General features: G+C 39.1%; 1 protein-coding gene across 1 annotated transcript in view; it reads left to right on the forward strand.

Moving 5' to 3' along the window:
* The window catches only part of NCKAP5 (NCK associated protein 5), a 1,061,012-nt gene that overhangs the window by 436,932 nt on the left and 608,642 nt on the right, over nucleotides 1–15,438 (forward strand). Inside the window, exon 4 of the mRNA XM_039229926.1 lies at nucleotides 1,109–1,182. Within this exon, the coding sequence (XP_039085857.1) occupies nucleotides 1,109–1,182 (74 nt within the window). The remainder of the gene's footprint in view (nucleotides 1–1,108; nucleotides 1,183–15,438) is intronic.

Consider the following 15,438-nt stretch of genomic DNA (forward strand, 5'->3'; position numbering starts at 1 on the left):
GAATTTAGAATCTGTAAAAGATGACAAAATGTTAAATAATTTCTCATGTTAAAGTGACACATAGGATGTGAAGGGGAAGCAGAGGTGTGTGGAAAGCATTTAGTCAAAGCATCAAATCAAGTCATTCAGAAAGGTGAAGGTTTTAAAAATGTTCCAGAGGAATTGCTACTTAATCTGATATATTCAAAGTTAGAAAGAGGGAGAAGACAGTGCTCAAAATGCAGTATCTGCTCAATAAACATTTAATGCCTTTTAAAACAGCTTTGTTGATGGGGCGCCTGGGTGGCTTAGTCGGTTGAGCATCCGACTTTCGCTTAGGTCATGATCTCACGGTTCGTGGGTTCAAGCCCCGCATCGGGCTCTGTGCTGACTGCCAGCTCAGAGCCTGGAGCCTGCCTCAGTCTGTGACTCCCTCTCTCTCTGACCCTCCCCTGCTCACACTGTCTCTCTCTCTCTCTCCTAGAAATAAATAAAACATTAAAAAAAAAATAAAACAGTTTTATTGAGATATAATTTGCATTACATATCATTCTCCTACTTACCATGTAGGGTTCAATGGCTTTTAGTATATTCTCAGAATTGTACATCTACCACCACAATCAATTGTAGAACATTTTTATTAATCCCCAAAGAAAGCCCATAATCCTTAGCTGACACCCCCAGAATCCTCCTATTTCCCCCTCCACAAGCCCTAAGCAACTAGTAATCTACTTTTTGTCATAAGACCATTGTAATCAGGACCTGTATTGTCTACTTTATCCTTACTCTTCTAAGGCCAGCAGCACCACTGGCTTATTTATTTTTATATGGTAGAATATGTGGACCACAGTGTAGATTACTGTGACCTGTAGCTTTCTTCTGTGAATAAAAGGGCTTGTATGCTGACTTTGTAGAACTCAAATTCTGTTTATAGAATGATCTGAATTTATGGAGAAAATAATTTTCTCCAAGGAACTCTACATGCAAGTCACTGATGCATTGACTCCTAGAACTGAGAGGGACTAGGGATTATCTTGTCAAAAACCTTTCCTATAAAGAGAAAGATAATCCAAAATCTGGTGAAAATTATAATGAGGTTCTATTTGTCTTTGTGTGTCTACATGTGCAGGAATACATGGACTCCAATAAATACATTGAGCATCTCCTAACTCAGCTCGAGGAACAACACAGAAGTCTATGGAGGTGAGTGAAATCCATCTAACTTATAGCAGCCCTGATAGCATTGGTGTGGATCACAGAAGCAGGGAGTTGGTAAACTGTCAAAAACACCTTTGGAAGCAAAAATCACCAGCAACTCCTTGGAGAATTTTATTCTTTTAAAGAAAGTAAAGCAACAGTGTCAAAAGTTGTGCTCAAATCATGACACTTTGTCAAGGTCAAGAAATTAATTCATCCAAGGCCACACAGCAAACTTACACTGTGGGAACTAGAACCCAAATTTTCTCACCCTTGCTTGCTTAAAGAGTAAGTTTTCCTGTAATTAAAAAGTTGAATACAGCTGCTTAAAATGTCTGCTTCTTTTTATATTAAAGGAGGATATTTTAGGAATGCTTTTCTATGGACTTCACATGTTTAATTTTTGGTGTGTTCTGATTCTTGGGGAAAAAAAAAGTTACGGAAGAACATTGGTACAGGTAAATTGGAGAAAAAGAGGTTAATATCCTAAAAGGCATATTCTCAAGTTACTTGTTCCCTGGGCTTCTTGGGAATTGTGACTGATCAAAATGGTTATGATGTTGTTTTCTGGGTTGTCATGCTCTGCACAGCTGCCCTTATGGAACCTGCCATTCCTTTTCCTAAATTCCTATGGCTCCTGCTATCTGGAATAAAAATGCTAGTGCTTAGTCACATGATGCCTCACATTGTGCCAGAATTGTTTAAGGTAATTAGCTTTCTCCCCCCAGGATCAGTAAGCCCCTGAAGTCCTTTATTTCTTATCTCTTGGCAGCGTGGAGGGGAGAGTGGTCTCTCTGTGTACAGAGATGGCGGGTAAATATTTGCTAACCCTGTGGCTTTCTTGTCCAACCTCATCCAAGTGTATCGCCGTTGGTCTTTGTACTGGCTGTGTTGCCCTTCTTCATGCATCTTGTAACAAATCCTAATAACCTTGAAATCGGTCTTCTCTGAGCGACTGTAGTTATTAGGCAAAGTGCCTCATAATTTCATTTGTTCTGTGCTTTGTATTAGTTTCCCTGCTTAAGAACAGATCTGTGCTTATAGTAACAGATCATCTATTTCTGTGCATGGAAAAACTTCTGGTAGGGCACAACAATAGTATTTGATTTTTAAGTCTGCTTGCTGCTATATAACTAAGTGATATTTGGTAGATATGTTTTTTAGAGCTATAACCTGATATGGATAAAGTTTTCTTTTGGTAACCAGTGTATTGTATCAATAAAACATGCAACAATGTATTTTTTTTTACAAATAGTTTATTGTCAAATTAGTTTCCACATAACACCCAGTGCTCATCTCCACAAGTGCCCTCCTCCATGCCCATCCCCCCTCCCCCCCCATCCATCAGTCCTCAGTTTTTGTCAGCATTCAAGAGTCTCTCATGGTTTGCCTCTCTCCCTTTCCCCCACCATTTCCGCCCTTCTTCTCCCCCTTGTTCCTCCGTCAAGTTCCTCCTAATCCTCCTATACGTGCAAACATATGATATTTGTCCTTCTCTGCCTGACTTATTTCGCTCAGCATAACACCCTTAAGGTCCATCCATGTTGCTACACATGGCCAGATCTCATTCTTTCTCATTGCCATGTAGTATTCCATGGTATAGATAAACCACATCTTCTTGATCCATTCATCTGTTGATGGACACTTAGGCTCTTTCACAATGTTTTAGCTATTGTGGAGAGTGCTGCTATGAACATTGGGGTACATGTGCTCCTATGCCTCAGCATTTCTGTATCCCTTGGGTAAATTCCTAGCAGTGCTATTGCTGGGTCATAGGGGAGTTCTATTGTTAGTTTCCTGAGGAACCTCCACACTGTTTTCCAGAGGGGCTGTACCCATTTACATTCCCACCAACAGTGCAGGAGGGTGCCCGTTTCTCCACATCCTCGCCAGCATCTAGAGTCCTCTGATTGGCTCATTTTAGCCACTCTGACTGGCGTGAGGTGGTATCTCAGTGTGGTTTTGATTTGTAGTTCCCTGATGAGGAGGGATGCTGAGCATCGTTTCATGTGTCTGTTGGCCATCTGGATGTCCTCTTTGGAGAAGTGTCTGTTCATGTCTTCTGCCCATTTCTTCACTGGGTTGTTTGTTTTTTGGGCGTGTAGTTTGGTGAGTTCCTTATAGATTCTGGATATTAACCCTTTATCTGATACGTCATTTACAACTATCTTTTCCCATTCTGTTGGTTGCCTATTAATTTTCTGGGTTGTAACAATATATTTATAGTTATGTATCTTTTAGATTATATTTCCTATAGTTCTCTTCCAAGGTGTAAAAGGTTATTTAAATGAATTGTAACATTTTCTTCCAACTATTTATAAAGGATATCTTAAAAGAAAAGAATCTTTTAAAAGAAAAAGATACACAAAAAATGATGAATACCACTTGATGAAAACAAATTAGAGTTTAATTTGGCCAATACTGTGTCTTACATACATCAATGGGGAGAAGTTATGGTTTCATGGATTCTGAACCAAAAAACCTGCATGGAAATGGATGTTTTCTTGCTTTGATAAGATAGCTAATAAAAACCTTTTGGTCTTCTTGGATATGATTAAATGAAAATCCAATTTCAGGCATAGACTTACCCTAACATAAAGAAACAGCTCAGAATTTTGTGTGCAGTCACTTTCTATTTTTCCGTCAGAAATAGAATTATTGCTGCTGAAGAAGCAAAGCCTTATATATAGTGGTAGAGGATTTAATTTAAAAAAAGCTTCATTTGAATAACAATAAAGGGCAATGACATTTGAATAGTCAGAATAACTACCTGAGGGAAGATGGGAATGGGTAGTATTGAAAAGAAAATGAAAACTGATAATAGCAGATTTATATACTATTTATTGAATCATGAAATTATACTTGATTATATTTTATAAACAGATCTGATTGACTTAAAGTGGTAGACTTTCTCATGGTTATTACAATATCATATCTGCAACTGTAGCCCAATTGTTTTTTGGGTGAAGAATATGCCAGTGAAAGTGAACAAGGTGGGAAATTCTTTCTGGTTGTGATAAAAATTTTAAAATACTTTCTTGAGGGGCGACTGGGTGGCTCAGTCGGTTAAGCATACAACTTCAGCTCAAGTCATGATCTCACTGTTCGTGGGTTCGAGCCCTCCATTGGGCTCTGTGCTAATAGCTAGCTCAGAGCCTGGAGCCTGTCTTCGGATTCTGTGGCTCCCTCTCTCTCTGACCCTCTCCTGCTCACGCTCGCTCTCTCTCTCTCTCTCTCTTTCTCTCTCTCTCTCAAAAATAAATAAAACATTAAAAACTACTTTATTGAATTAGGGTACAGTCTGTGATGTGCAGATCATAAGAATAGCACGTCATGTCTCAAGCACACTCTTAAATATCCTTGTAAGTTAGTATAAACTTTTTTCTGATTTTTATTATGCTTCTGATTTGTAACTGCTGTAATTTTCATGAAGTGGGCCATTATCATTGCTGCTGATACTAATTGATGGCCTTCCATTTATATTTCAACCTGCATACAATTTCGACAAATCTTGAATACATAGATGTTCTAACAATAATTGTAGTCAGCGTTAACTGATGGCTACAGTGTTTGAGTATTGATCAAAAACATGAGAGACACATGGTATACTATTGCTACTTGCTTAATGATAAAAGAATGAGATCCACTGAAGATTTGATACAAGATGGGATATAAAAATTAACTCTGCTTATTTTTATGGAAGGGGCTACTAGTCTTTAATAGATTGTAGTTGTTTCTTATGGAGTAAATGCCTGCTGTGACACGAATGTATTGTCATACTCATACTCTCAAGATAACTAGTTATTTTGGGGCCCTGTTTAGTATTATACTGAAATAGACCTATAATCTGTCTTTGGTTTTCAAATTGCAAAGAAATTTGAAGTTTAAATATAGCTGTCTAGTGATGAGCTGTCATTTAGCTCAGAGAAGACATTTTTTGACACTAACAGAAAACTTGTGTGAATTCATCTGAGTAGGTAGAGTCGGAATCTAAAATCTAGTGTAAAATTTGAGCACAGGTCTGGGTTGACTTGTTTGCTCTGCACCTCCCTGCTTGATGAAGGAAAATCAACATCCCCAGTGACAACTAGTTGACTAGTAGATGTTGAAGTGGGATGTTAAATTTCTCTGTGTTCATTTGTCTTAATGTGGAAGGTTAAGAATAGAAGAGGAAGGCGCTTTTACACTTAATGTATCATCTGCTACCCTTTCTGATTTGGCTAAATATATCTGACTGACAGGAGATTGTAAGAAAATGACTACTGAGAATGTCTTTCTTGTAACATTTGATAGAAATCTTGATCCACTCGCAGCTTCAAATTAAAAGTTGAGAACAAACACAAACAGTTGGACGATACAAATTGAATTCATGAATATTTATGGTGTTAATAACCCTTTCACGTCATGTGTAAAATTAAGTGTGGAAAATGGAAGCAGCAGAATTATAGAAATGGAAAGAGGCCTGGAGCGTTTGGAGCCTTGGACACTTGGCCTGGACTTCCCAAACTAGCCACGGGGTATCCCCTCTGGAATGAATGTTTTTTTTTTTTTTCTGTAAAACGAAGCTATCAGTAAAGCTAGTTTTTAAGACTACTGAATACTGAGACTATCTGAAATACCTGATGGTTAAAATAATACATTTAGGCAACATTTACAGATACATGTTTAATCTTATTTTTCTCTGATTATACAGCTGGATCATTCTGTAGCATTTAATACATGTATTATAGAAAGCTCTCAGGAACGTACGTAGAAATCAGAAAAATAACAGAAATACCTAACAGCTTGCTAATATCTTCACCAGATGATATCAAAGTGTTCACTTCAGATTTTCATCACTCGACTTGGAGACGGTGTTATCAGTAGTCTGTACATGAAGAATAAGGTCTGCATGGCCAACATTAAATGGCAAGATCTGGTGAATGCAAAGTGCCACCTGCTAGCTTACAGATCCCAGATCAGAGTCCCGTTTGAACAAGCTGCATCTATGCTAGGGTTTCTCAGTCAAGGCACTATAGACATTTGGGGCCAGATCATTTTTTCTCTTGAGGGGGGCGGGGGTAAAAATAAGGTTGTCTTGTGCATTATAGTTTGTCTAACATCATCCTTTGCTTCTGACCACCACAGGGCGGAACTTCTACTCCCCTCCCCTCCCCCATATTGTGACAGCTAAAAATGTCTCCAGACATTTTCTACGTGTTTTCCAGAGGTCAGAATCTTCTTTCCTTCCTGTCGAGGACCAGTGATCTAAATGATCTATGAACATTTCCTTAAGCCCGTTCCAAGAAAAATGAATATCCTGGGTAAATGTTCATATTTTTATAAATGAGTTCCTTTGTGTCCAAATTTTAAATAAATTAGGTAAGAACAAGTTTTAAAATTGTTTGAATTCTAGAATTTCTCCGAGCCATTTAAATGGCTAACATGTGCTATTAGTTTCAAAAATAGGATATGAAGTAGAACTTTATCTTCTTTAAAAAATCCTATTTTTCATGCAGCATTTATTCAGATTAAAATACCAAGGAATATATTTTGGGAAATAGTGATCTATCCAGTTCAATAGCCAAATACGCAAAAATATGGTGTTATAATTTCCTCCCTTTTGGCATAATTTAGTGCTAATGGGATGGGAGCTGGAATGAAAGGTTAGCTTATAGTGTGAGGAGTACAGTTTATTAGTAAGAGGGGAGAAGGTAAATATAGGAAAAAGACAATTGCTAGTTCATCATCATTTTCCTGAAAGGCAGCCCAAGCTTCTATACCAAAATCTAAGAATCTGAACAACTATTGATCATAGGCTATGTTGGCCCTAGTAAAGCATTTAACTCCTGCTTCCTCAAGGAGAAAATGTGAAATATGATGGTTTCCTACATCATCAAGGGAAATAAGATATCTAATTGAAAACAATGTATAGATCTCTGATTGATATAAAAGTCACCAAGATCTGTCCCATCCAATAATAAAATTATAATTTTAGTGTACCCAAATTTGAAAACAAATTATTGAAGTATAGTTGACATACAATGTTGCTAGTCTCAGGTATACAACATCGTGATCAGCACATCTATACATTACATAACGCTCACCACCATAAGTATAGTTACCATTTTCCACATACAACACTATCGCAATGTTATTGACTATAATCCCTATGCTGTACCTGGTATCTCCTTGACTTATTTATTTTATAAATGAAGTTTGTACTTCTTTTTTATTTATTTCTAGGAAAGAGAGAGAGAGAGACAGCGCGAGCAGGGGAGGGTCAGAGAGAGAGGGAGTCACAGATTCTGAAACAGGCTCCAGTCTCTGAGCTGGCAGTCAGCACAGAGCCCGACGCGGGGCTCGAACCCACAAACCACGAGATCATGACCTAAGCGAAAGTCGGACGCTTAACCGACTAAGCCACCCACACGCCCCGAAGTTTGTACTTCTTTATCACTTTACCTTTAAATTTTTCCACCCATCTTTCATCCCATCTGACAACTACCATTTTGTTTTCTGTATGAGTCTGTTTCTATTTTGTTTGTTTCATTTTTTTTTTTTTTTAGATTCTACACATAAGTGAAATCATATGGTATTTGCTTTTGTATGACTTTTAAATTAGCATAGCATTCTCTGAGTCTATCCATATTGGTACAAATGGCAAGATTTTACTTTTTTTTTTTTAAATTTTTTAATGTTTTATTTATTTCTAGGAGAGAGAGAGAGACAGCGTGAGCAGGGGAGGGTCAGAGAGAGAAGGAGTCACAGACTGAAACAGGCTCCAGGCTCCGAGCTGGCAGTCAGCACAGGGCCCGACGCGGGGCTCGAACCCACGAACCGCGAGATCATGACCTAAGCGAAAGTCGGACGCTTAACCGACTAAGCCACCCAGGCGCCCCAAGATTTTACTTTTTTGTGTGTGGCTGAGTAATATTCCAGTGTGTGTGTGTGTGTGTGGCCCGACGCGGGGCTCGAACCCACGAACCGCGAGATCATGACCTAAGCGAAAGTCGGACGCTTAACCGACTAAGCCACCCAGGCGCCCCAAGATTTTACTTTTTTGTGTGTGGCTGAGTAATATTCCAGTGTGTGTGTGTGTGTGTGTGTGTGTGTGTGTGTGTGTGTGTGTGTGTAAAAATCATATATTATTTACCAGTGGACACTTAGGGTGCTTCCACATCTTGGCTATTGTAAATAATGCTGCAATAAACATGAAGGTGCATATATCTTTCCTGGTTAGTGTTTTTGTTTTCTTTGGGTAAATACCCAGTAGTAGAACAACTGGATCATATGGTATTTCCATATATAGTATTTTGGGGAAACTCTATACTGTTTTCTACAGTATTTGTACCAATTTATATTCCTACCAACTGTTCATGAACGTTCGCTTTGCTCTAACTTCACACCAAAATGTGTTAGTTCTTTCTGATTTTAGCCATTCTGACAGGTTTGAGGTGACATCTCACTGTCGGTTTGACTTGCATTTCCCTGATAATTAGTGATGTTGAACATCTTCTCATGTGTCTATTGACCATTTGTATTTCTTCTTTGGAAAAATGTCTTGTTAGGTACTCTGCCCATGTTTCATCGAATTATTTGTGGTGTTTTGGTGTTAAGTTATATACATTTTTAAAAATATATTTTGAATATTAACCCATTATCAGATATGCGATTTGCAAATATCTTCTCTTATTCAATAGGTGGCTTTTTGTTTTGTTTTGTTTTGTGGGTGGTTTCCTTTGCTATACCACAGCTTTTTATTGTGGTGTAAGTTTAGTAGTTTAATTTTGCTTTTGTTTCCCTTGCATGAAGAGGCAGAATCATAAAAATGTTGCAAAGGTTGGTGTCCAAGAGATTACTGCCTATGTTTTCTTAATAGAGTTTTATGGTTTCAGGTCTCAGGTTTAGGTCCTTAAACCATTTTGAGTTTATTTTCATGCACAGTGTAGGAAAGTGGTCTAGTTTCATTCTTGTGCAAATATGGGTCTAGTTTTTCCAGCACCATTTATTGAAGAGTTTGTATATTCTTGCCTCCTTCATCAAAGATTAATTTACCATGTAGGCATGTACTTACTTCTGGGCTCTCTATCCTGGTCTATTGATCTGTGTGTCTCTTTTTGTGCCAGAACCATATTGTTTTGGGTACTACAACTTTGTAGTGTATCTTTGGAGCTGAGATTGTGGTACCTCCAGCTTTGTTCTTTTTCAAGATTGCTTTGGCTATTCGAGATCTTTTGTGTTTGCAAAATTCTTTAAAATAGACTTTTACTGTTGCTTTCTCGCTTATCTGTGATTATTATTCTAAGTGAAGAGACAAGAAAAAACAATGGACTAAAAGTATTTCATTCTCATGATTCAAAATGTTGTACATCAAATGAAATGATCCACAGTTCAAATACTCATTCACATGGGGCGCCTGGGTGGCTCAGTCAAATGTCTGACTTCGGCTCAGGTCATGATCTCACGGTTCGTGGATTCGAGCACCGCGTTGGGCTCTGTGCTGACAGCTCAGAGCCTGAAGCCTGTTTCAGATTCTGTGTCTCCCTCTTTCTCTGACCCTCCCCTGCTCACACTGTCTCTCACTCAGAAATAAATAAAACCATAAAAAAAAAACAACCCAAATACTCATTCATGGTCTCCCTAATTTCAATGTCTTTACACATGTTGGGGTGGAGATAATTGGCATGAATGCCTGTAGTTCATTTCAGCTCTATTCTCAATTTCTGTAAAATGTGAGTGATATTAAGGTTGCTTACAGAGAGGCTGCATATTCATGTTTTGTTCCTGGGAAAAGAAAATATTGTCTTCATGCGTTATCTAGAAATTTTCTTATAGTTGTAAAATGGAAGAAGCAGCAGCACATAGACCCTGAGAAAAATCAAGCCCAGAGCTCTTGGAGATTTACCTTCTATGTATCTTGGATTTTAGAGTCAAATTATCCAGGCATCTTAAGAACTAGCCCATCTCTACCCTCGTGGGGTTAATTTATGTAGACGAAGGAGATGCCGAGTATTAAAAAGGTTGCCTTTGCTATAATCATAGCCTTCCACTGGGAGATCTTAATTGGCAACAAGTAAAACTGCTCTGCATGAATTCTTAATGGTGGACACCAAATAAAATAAGAACTGTGATTTGTTTTCTAAATCCCTGCAGGAGAAAAAAGAGTCTATCTCTGGGGGATAAAATGTGTAGCAAACAGAGAGCACTCAGTGCTCTCTAATAGCAATAAAAGCTCTGAAAGCAAACCTCATGCTATGCCAACTTGATAAGGGCACGTGGTCCCCCAGCTCTGCACCCCTGACTCTCTCTGCCGGGGTCAAAAGAGACCAGGACTAGCACGCTTTACATTATCTTCCTCTCCTCTCCACCCCTGGGCTGGATTTCTAAATCATAGCTGTATTCTAGGGCAAGTGGAAGCACAAGGGCCACCCTGGAAACCCATCAATGTCATTTCTCAGTTACCCACCAGGGGTTGTTTTAGAGCTGCAGACAGTCTCCAACCCCTGCCAAGATAAGTGTATTGCCTCTAAGGCACACCCTCTGCCCAGCATAAGGGAGAATAAATCCGAGCTCTGGAAACTGGGTATAGCCACATACTTCAACAGTTCTGTCATCCCCAGATGATGTGCTGGTGGGGGAGAGGGGACCTGATGGGCTGAGCCATAACCCAAAGGATGCTTACTATAGCCTGATGGTGCTGCTTTAGAGGAACAAGGAAGCACTTGGGCATCTTCTCACAGCTCTAAAGACCCAGGTGAAGTGGCGTTCTTGTCTCTAAGGTGTCTCTTGTTCAGTAGCGGAAGGGACTAATAGAACTAAGCCCAGAAACTGATCTGAATTTATTAAACAGGAAGATCACTTAGGTTCGTATTTGGCTTTGGCATTATGGTTTATTTAGGAGACTTGTATGTGATCTGCGTGGTTAACTACTTAGGGAGTTGCCTAGTATTTGAACCCAGGTCTTCTGGGGTGAGGAGACATCAAAAATGCCACAGTGAAACTCTATGTTAACGTTATATACAGAATCCCCCCCCCAATCTTTTTATTTTTATTTTTATTTTTTTTCCTTAAATAGTTTATTGTCAAGTTGGTTTCCATATAACACCCAGTGCTCATCCCAAAAAGTGCCCTCCTCCATGCCCATCACTCTGCTTCCCTTCTCCCCACCCCATTTGCCCTCAGTTTGTTCTTGGCATTCAAGAGTCTCTCATGGTTTGCCTCCCTCCCTCTCCCCCACTATTTTTCCCCTTCTTCTCCCCCACAGTCCTCCGTTAAGTTCCTCCTAATCCTCCTAAACCCTCCTACCATATGTGCAAACATATGGTATCTGTCCTTCTCTGCCTGACTTATTTCACTCAGCCTAACACCCTTAAGGTCCATCCATGTTGCTACACATGGCCAGATCTCATTCTTTCTCATTGCCATGTAGTATTCCACTGTATAGATAAGCCGCATCTTCTTGATCCATTCGTCCGTTGATGGACACTTAGGCTCTTTCCATGTTTTAGCTATTGTTGAGAGTGCTGCTATGAACATTGGGGTCCATGTGCCCCTATGCATCAGCACTCCTGTATTCCAAGCAGGGTAAATTGCTAGCAGTGTTATTGCTGGGTCATAGGGGAGTTTTATTGTTAATTTTTTGAGGAATCTCCGCACTGTTTTCCAGAGGGGCTGCACAAGTTTACATTCCCACCAACAGTGTAGGAGGGTGCCCATTTCTCCACATCCTCACCAGCATCTAGAGTCCTCTGATTTGCTCATTTTAGCCACTCTGACTGGCGTGAGGTGGTATCTCAGTGTGGTTTTGATTTGTATTTCCCTGATGAGGAGGGATGCTGAGCATCATTTCATGTGTCTGTTGGCCATCTGGATGTCCTCTTTGGAGAAGTTTCTGTTCATGTCTTCTGCCCATTATTTCACTGGATTATTTGTTTTTTGGGTGTGGAGTTTGGTGAATTCCTTATAGATTTTGGAAACTAGCCCTTTATCTGCTATGCCATTTGCAACTATCTTTTCCCATTCCATCAGTTGCCTATTAGTTTCATTGATTGCTTCCTTTGCCATGCAGAATCTTTTAATCTTGTTGAGGTCCCAATAGTTCATTTTTGCTCTTAATTCCCTTGCCTTTGGGGCTGTGTCAAGTAAGAAATTGCTGTGGTGGAGGTCAAGGAAGTTGTTTCCTGCTTTCTCCTCTAGGGTTTTGATGGTTTCCTGTCTCACATTCAGGTCCTTTATCCATTTTGAGTTTATTTTTGTGCATGGTGTGAGAAAATGATCTGGTTTCATCCTTCCGCATGTTGCTGTCCAGTTCTCCCAGCACCATCTTTTAAAGAGGCTGTCTTTTTTCCACTGAGTATTCCTTCCCGCTTTGTCAAAGATTACTTGGCCATACATTTGTGGGTCCAGTTCTGGGTTCTGTATTCTGTTCCATTCGTCTATGTATTTGTTTTTGTGCCAATACCATACTGTCTTGATGATGACAGCTTTGTAGTAGAAGCTAACGCCTGGGATGGTGGTGCCTCCCATTTTGGTTTTCTTCTTCAATATTACTTTGGCTACTCGGGGTCTTTTGTAGTTCCATACAAATTTTAGGATAGGTTTTTTTTTTTTTTTTTTTTTTTTTAAATAGTTTATTGTCAAATTAGTTTCTACATAACACTCAGTGCTCATCCCCAAAGTGCCCTCCTCCATGCCCATCCCCCCTCCCCCCCACATCCATCAGTCCTCAGTTTTTGTCAGCATTCAAGAGTCTCTCATGGTTTGCCTCTCTCCCTTTCCCCCACCATTTCCGCCCTTCTTCTCCCGCTTGTTCCTCCGTCAAGTTCCTCCTAATCCTCCTATACGTGCAAACATATGATATTTGTCCTTCTCTGCCTGACTTAATTCGCTCAGCATAACACCCTCAAGGTCCATCCATGTTGCTACACATGGCCAGATTTCATTGTTTCTCATTGCCATGTAGTATTCCATGGTATAGATAAACCACATCTTCTTGATCCATTCATCTGTTGATGGACACTTAGGCTCTTTCCATGTTTTAGCTATTGTGGAGAGTGCTGCTATGAACATTGGGGTACATGTGCTAAATTTTAGGGTAGTTTATTCTAGCTTTGAGAAGAATACTGGTGCAGTTTTGATTGGGATTGCATTGCATGTGTAGATTGCTTTGGGCAGTAATGACATTTTAACTATATTTATTCTTCTGATCCACAAGTGTGGAATGTTTTTCCATTTCTTTGTGTCTTCTTTCATTCCCTTCATAAGTTTTCTATAGTTTTCATCATACAAATCTTATATCTTTGGTCAGGTTTATTCCTAGGTATTTTATGTTTTTTTTGTGCCATTGTGCATGGGATCAGTTTCTTGATTTCTCTTTCTGTTGCTTCATTATTGGTGTATAAAAATGCAGCTGATTTCTGTACATTGATTTTCTACTGTGTGACTTTGCTGAATTCATGGATCAGTTCTAGTAGGCTTCTGGTAGAGTCTGTCAGGTTTTCTATGTAGAGTATCATGCCATCTGTGAAAAGTGAAAGTTTGACTTCTTCTTTGTCAATGCTAATGTCTTTCATTTCCTTTTGTTGTCTGATGGCTGATGCTAGGACTTCCAGCACTATGTTAAACAGCAGTGGTGAGAGTGGACATCCCTGTCGTGTTCCTGATCTCAGGGGGAAAGCTCTCAGTTTTTCCTCATTAAGGATGGTATTAGCTGAGGGCTTCTCATAAATGGCTTTTATGATGTTTAAGTAAGTTCCTTCTATCACGACTTTCTCGAGGGTCTTTATTAAGAAGGATGCTGTATTTTGTCAAATGCTTTTTCTGCATCTATCGACAGGATCATGTGGTTTTTATCTTTTCTTTTGTTAATGTGATGTATCACATTGATTGATTTGCGAATATTGAACCAGCCCTGTAACCCAGGAATGAATCCCACTTGATCATGGTAGATTATTCTTTTTATGTGCTGTTGAATTCAATTTGCAAGGATCTTGTTGAGGATTTTTGCATCCGTATTCATCAAGGATATTGGCTTGTAGTTCTCTTTTTCTGCTGGGTCTCTCTCTGGCTACCCAACCTTTTAAAATCAAACTGCATGTCTTTTAATTTAAAGGACTGTGCTAATCCAGCAGACAAGTCCATTTAGGTCCTAAACTAATAAATAGTTAAAATAGGGTATTTACAACCTTACGGGTTTTATTTCCTCTTCATTCCAAATCTTGTTTGAAAGAAAACTCACTTTTATTTACCAAAGTCATTCGATGGGCCTCGGTGGAGGGGTCTGTAAAACAGGTTTTAGGAGACTGTCCTTCAGAAGTCCAGAGGGTTCCCTGAGGAGGGGCTGTTTAATCGGACTCCTGAGGAGGAGCAACTCTGAAGAGTAGAGGGACAATCAGTTACTGAGTAGATGTAGTTTGAACTGCCCTTAAGGCTTCTGAGTATAACTGTGTATAAGATGATGAGAAATTCCGGTCTATAGATTTTTATAGTTAATAAACACAGAGTAGATGAAGGCATTAGGGGAATCTAAAAGGCGATAAAATTGCCCTCCAAGATGACTGGGGAAGTATCCCCACTTTCAAGATGGATTTATTGCTGTCATGACAAGCTGGTGTTGAATTTTGTTTTACATGTGGGTCCACAGGTGATTTGAAATTAATTCTCCTCTAACTTAAACTGGTTTATGTCCTTCAAAAAACACTCTCAAAGTCCCCCCAAATATTTCAACATCAGTAGGATTTGGGGGTCATCTAGAGAAATTTACCTCTATCTAATCTGAAAACATTTGGCTTAAAATAGGTTTATTATCTTTAGGTCCATGCTTATTTTAATATGACTGAACCTAATGTGATTTATTTATCTGAAGTTAAAATAAAAAGCCGCAAGCAAAAGGCTTTTTGTAGATTTATTTGGGGTAATAAAGCTACCAAATATTCCCTACTAAGTTGAAAGAAGGAAAACTCCAGCAGGCAACAATATAAATGACCCACTTGATATAAATGCCTGTGTTGAGGCTGAAGTACACCCACAGTAAGAAATGATGAAGTGGCTTTTTTTTTGTGGAAGGAGGAACAAAATGGGTAATTACCATGGCTTTCTTTTTAATTTTAGTTAAAATGGCAAAAATCACTAACTTTTTAGTGCTTAAGCCTACTTGTGATTTTTTAAAGGAATTGATTATTAGGATATAACTACGTATCTACATGAATAACTATGGAGTTAAAAGTTCTTTTGCCTTTTTCTGCTTATCTCCCCAAACCCCATCCCCACCAACCGCCTTCA

Source organism: Hyaena hyaena, unplaced genomic scaffold, assembly GCF_003009895.1.
Source record: "Hyaena hyaena isolate Hyena2069 unplaced genomic scaffold, ASM300989v1 scaffold_41, whole genome shotgun sequence".
NCBI classification, from domain to species: domain Eukaryota; kingdom Metazoa; phylum Chordata; class Mammalia; order Carnivora; family Hyaenidae; genus Hyaena; species Hyaena hyaena.